The following is a 4891-nucleotide window of genomic DNA, read 5'->3' on the forward strand; positions in this document are numbered from 1 at the left end:
TTAATTTTATCTTGAGCTTGGGCTTAATAAGACTTTTGAAGTTATTAGTTTGGTTTGTTATGACTACTGGGAGATTTTGGACTCCTTAGTTCATGTTGCTGCAGTAATGACTTTGTAGAGTTTCAATGTGGTTATTTAGAGTACTTGAGATTGAGTTTTGCTAATAAAGTTTTGGAGTTTTATTTTAGTTGCGTTGAGAAACATGTTCTTAAGTGACAGGTAATAATTCTCCAGGCCAACTGGGCTTGGGGCGTTACATCTATGTATTCTTCCCTCGCAGGCTCCAAGACCAAACAAAATACAATGCAAGAATAGAGAAGAACTCTCCATGCATGAGAGCGAGGTTGCGTAGAGGCCAACCTCAGAAGATCAGTAACGTCACATATTGGGTGATAAAAAAGGAATCTTATGCCGTGCATGAGGGCACAGACAGGTAGAACAACCTTTTCTGCAAACCTTTCTTCATCAGTAGCACCCTTGTGAGGAAGTTCGAGGAGTATCGAATCTAGCATGCCATAGGAGTTGCGTAGATTCAAGGATTGGCTGTGAGTGGGGGTCTGAGATACATTTTGCTGGGCCATTGTTATAGTAGAAGAGCAGAGGAGAAAGGGAAAAGGAGGGGGCTTGCAAGCCATGAATCATGAGGCAAGGGAGATCGAAGTTGTGGGAACTCAAGAAAATGAAAAGGATGGGGAAAGACTGGAGGGAAGGTGAAAGAATGAGAAGTGTAGAAGAAATGAAGAAAGGTAATGACTATGGATCATCATCACCTAACTAAATGACGTGACAAGAAGAGAAGGTGGTGACGGTTACAGTTTAACGTATGCACATTTTTCAAAATTTAAAAATTCCTACCCCTTGGTAAGTGGAAACGACGAGCGAGGTGATTAATTGGCTAGCAGGATAGCCGATGGGTCTTAGATCCCTTCTTTGAGTAAAGCAGGGTATATATATATATATATATAAAAAGAATTATTATGAAATCCCCCATGCGTACACGTTAGATGAATTAGTCAGGTAACTGGAGGAGTCAATATTGGTTTAAGGCAACGTTGACCCTATATGAGTCTAGCCCAAGTAAGGGGCCCAAGGCCCATCTTCCGGAAATGATAGTCGATCAGAAGAGTTGTGGATTGTGGACTCTAACCATCCTAAGTATTAGAGCGGATAGACACTTGTGTTGTGGATAAAGATAGAAAGGTGATTAGATAATTCCGTCTTATTAGGAATAAGCATTATTGTGGCTAAGCATTATGTAAAGTTGATCAATTAATAGTACCCATTTAATGTTTTCCACGCCTATATATAGAGATAATAGGTAACTGTCTAGGATATCTGATTGAGTATTCTTAAACTATTATCTCTCACTTGTTGCTAATTTAGGCATTGAAGGTGTATTAGGCACGCTGTGCCGCCAACGTTATTAGTTGCAGGCAGGAGGTTGCAGTCAGTGGTGAGACATGTCCTTTACAATATGTACAAAATCATTTTTTACGATTATTTTACAACTTTATTTTAAATAGAAAATAATTTTGTAAATAAAAATGATAACCTTACAACTTTTTTGTTTTCATAAAACTTAGAAAACAGAGTTGTGAAACTTACAAAAATGCCATCGACTTAAGACGAGTTGTAAAAAGGTTGCGTCTGATCCATCGCTTCTCTTTAGAGTAATGGCGCCTTAAGTCTTATCTCCCTGACTTGTGTTGTTAGTTTTGTTTATTGAACTTTTATCTTCATTGAAAACGCAGTACTTTGGCTATATTAACGGGGGGACTTTTGGAAATTAGGTAGCGTTAATTGTATAACAAACAAATGTTGCATACACCTGAAGATTCGGCATTAAGAAAGGTCAAGGAAAAATATGCAAATTTTGCTTACATATGCTGATTTGCCATTAAAGTTAGCAATTAAAGATAAAGACATTACAGATTTACCATAGGTAACACATAGGTACGTGGAACTTTGTTTTGCTGATTTAACAAAAGCAAACTTATTTACTGAATTCGAAATGATGACATAGGTGGATTCTGGCTAGCTTATTTAGAAACTTTGACTTATACAATCTGACGTATGGGGTTGAAGTACTTTCTTTCTCGCACAATGCACATTGCAGACCTCTTCAATTTCAACCAACCCTGCAAACGATCACAAAGAAACAAAAAATGGCAGCAATCAATATGACTAGAAACTAAACTGAGTAAAGAAAAAATGCACTAAGATGAAAGAGCTCGAGTAAGCACTTGGAACAGTCCACGTTTGGTGAAATAGTGAATGGCAAACTGATTCCGCAATTTCCAGGAAGAGCCTGGGCTGCTTGGACATTTGGATTTATTTTCTTGGCTGCTGTCTTGATGCAGTCACAGGCAGCCCTCTTATCAGCAGAGGTTGATGATGCAGAAGCAAGAGCCGAGGCTCCAGAACAACAAGTAGCTGGTGGCTTCCCAGTGCCTTTCACCAGGTAGTTCACACAAGGTCTGAGGTAATTAACCACGTTGCTACATGTAATCACAGCCTCCGAAGCTGGGGCTAGTAAAAGAAGTAGCATAACAGTGGCCACCGTTGGAAGTGCAATTTCGAGGGGTTTCATGTTTAGAGAAAGGACATAAACTAAGCTAAAAAGCTGGCTCGTCTTGATTTATTTCCACCTTTATAGGGGTATATATATAGAAGATAAATTAGCTTCAGAGCAAATTCAAAGAAAGCTCACGCTAGCAAGAAAAGTTGTGAAAATGAGGCAAAGTCTGTACTTCGTTTATCGAGTCACTGGTGCAAGAAAGACAAATGCTCATTTTTCTTTCCTTGTATTTCTTCTTTCGTGAAGGTTCAGAACTCTGTGTTAGGTGGGATAGACAAAGTATGAATAAAACCCCAGACAAAAATTAAAGTGTCCTACAAGTAAATACAGCTGTGCTGCACACAGAATAGATAAAACATGAGAAAGGTTACAAGAAATCATTCATGTTGATGGATCACTGATGTGCTCCACTCTCCATCAATTATGCTGGCTTATACCCAAATTACGAAATTAACGTACTTTACCACCTCATGCAGCGAAGAAACATCAGAAATATACTACCTCTTGCACATTTGCCCCTAAACCAGATAACGTATACGTACCCTAAAAAAAGGTTCTCATGAGTCATGACTATCTCAACAATACTTTCTATCGCTGAATATATTAATTGCTGGAGTAAAGCAAGCTGTTTGACTGGACTAATACCTGCAGTAGGTTGCCTGGCTGTTCGGCATTGCATTTGTTTACTAACTTAATTAAGCCATTCATTTGAATTGAAAACATATAAAAAATTATAATGAAGATATTTGATTTGAGAATTTTGAAGATTTTCAGCATTGCATTTGTTTAAAACCAAACAAAAAATTATAAAAAATTATAATGAAAATTATGGGTGAAAAAAAAACCCGGTGTACCGATTTCATTTTTCTCAAAACCAGTCATGTTCCCCATTTTTTTTTAAATTTTTATATGTTTTTTTATATTATATATAATTTATATAATTATATATATAATTTTATCTTATACACTAAATTGCTAATTAATATAACATTAAATTTTAAAATCTTATTATTCATGTAAAATAATAATCTAATAACATAAAATTAATATAATGTTTGAATATATAACATCAAATTAATCTTATAAATCTTAATATAAGATTTGATATAACATTATTATTAAAAATTTTAATTTTATAATATAAAATTAATATAATATAAAATTTTAATTTTAAACATCAACATTTGATCATAAGTTATTAATATAAACTATATATATTAAGGATAAATACATTTTATAGCATGATAAATTATAATATATATTTTTTTTTATAAATACATTTCTATACATTTGATCATATACACTGATATAAAAAGTGTATGTAACCATCATATTATCACAATCAAATATATAAATAAGTTACACACTAGCATATTATAACTAACATACATAATCAAATACTATATCACTATATTGTCACTGTTGAAGCCATGTTTCGTATATTGGGCAACTCAGCAGTTCCTCTTGATGACCTGCAAGATCCACTAAGGTGAGACCATGAGAAAAAAGAACATCATATGCCAAGATCATTATCATACAAGTGCGAACCGAATACTTAGATGATCAACAAAGGATATGGATTTATAAACCTATCATGACATGCTATTTTCCTCAAATTTAAACCTTCAATAAATCTCCCAAGACATTAGTAAAACATATAAAATCATATCACAAGACATTTCATGGCTAAAATTTCATCCCAAAAAAATTTATGCAATCAAAACTCCAAATCTAAACTGATATGCAAGACCTTGAGTAAAACCACATGTAATTCAATCAAAATTTCATTCTAATGACATGATTCAAAGTCTAACATGTTAATATAACACCCAACAAGATATAAGTCAAGAATACTTACAAAATTTGTGGCCCTTGAGCTTATTTTATGGAGTTTTGGGAAAGGAAATAGAAACATTTGAATAAAAAATATTATAAAGTTAAAATATTGTTAGAATATAGTTTTTTAATATTATTTTTGTTTGGAGATTCTAAGAAGTTGAATTATTATTTATTTTTTGTTTGAAAGTTTGGGAAAGCTGTAATGATTTGTTTTAAAGTATTCGTATTTGAGCGTTATTTGGAAAGAAGATAAGATGAAATTAGATGAGATGAGAATTTTGGAATGAAAACTTTTTCCAAACAAACCCTTAGTGGCGATTTTGGAAAGTATAGGGGTAGGGTTTAGGGTTTAGGGTTTAGGGTTTAGGGTTTAGGGTTTAGGGTTTAGGGTTTAGGGTTTTAGGGTTTAGGGTTTAGGGTTTTAGGGTTTAGGGTTTAGGGTTTAGGGTTTTAGGGTTTAGGGTTTAGGGTTTA

The 4891-nt window shown here is 34.0% G+C and overlaps 1 protein-coding gene across 1 annotated transcript; it reads right to left on the minus strand.

Annotated features, from left to right (window-relative positions):
* Positions 1 to 1865: 1865 nt before the first annotated feature.
* On the minus strand, positions 1866 to 2720 carry LOC108982522 (non-specific lipid-transfer protein 8). Its single transcript, XM_018953928.2, has 2 exons — positions 2244 to 2720; positions 1866 to 2138 (listed from the first exon to the last, which is right to left on the minus strand). The coding sequence occupies exons 1-2, from the start codon at positions 2588 to 2590 to the stop codon at positions 2129 to 2131; spliced, it is 357 nt and encodes a 118-aa protein (XP_018809473.1). The 5' UTR covers positions 2591 to 2720; the 3' UTR covers positions 1866 to 2128.
* Positions 2721 to 4891: the final 2171 nt, after the last annotated feature.

The sequence above is a fragment of the Juglans regia genome, chromosome 6 (genome assembly GCF_001411555.2).
Source record: "Juglans regia cultivar Chandler chromosome 6, Walnut 2.0, whole genome shotgun sequence".
NCBI lineage: Eukaryota > Viridiplantae > Streptophyta > Magnoliopsida > Fagales > Juglandaceae > Juglans > Juglans regia.

Bases quoted from the DNA above. Each gene is read 5' to 3' on its own strand.
- LOC108982522 (XM_018953928.2), bottom strand. From the start codon at position 2,590: ATGAAACCCCTCGAAATTGCACTTCCAACGGTGGCCACTGTTATGCTA.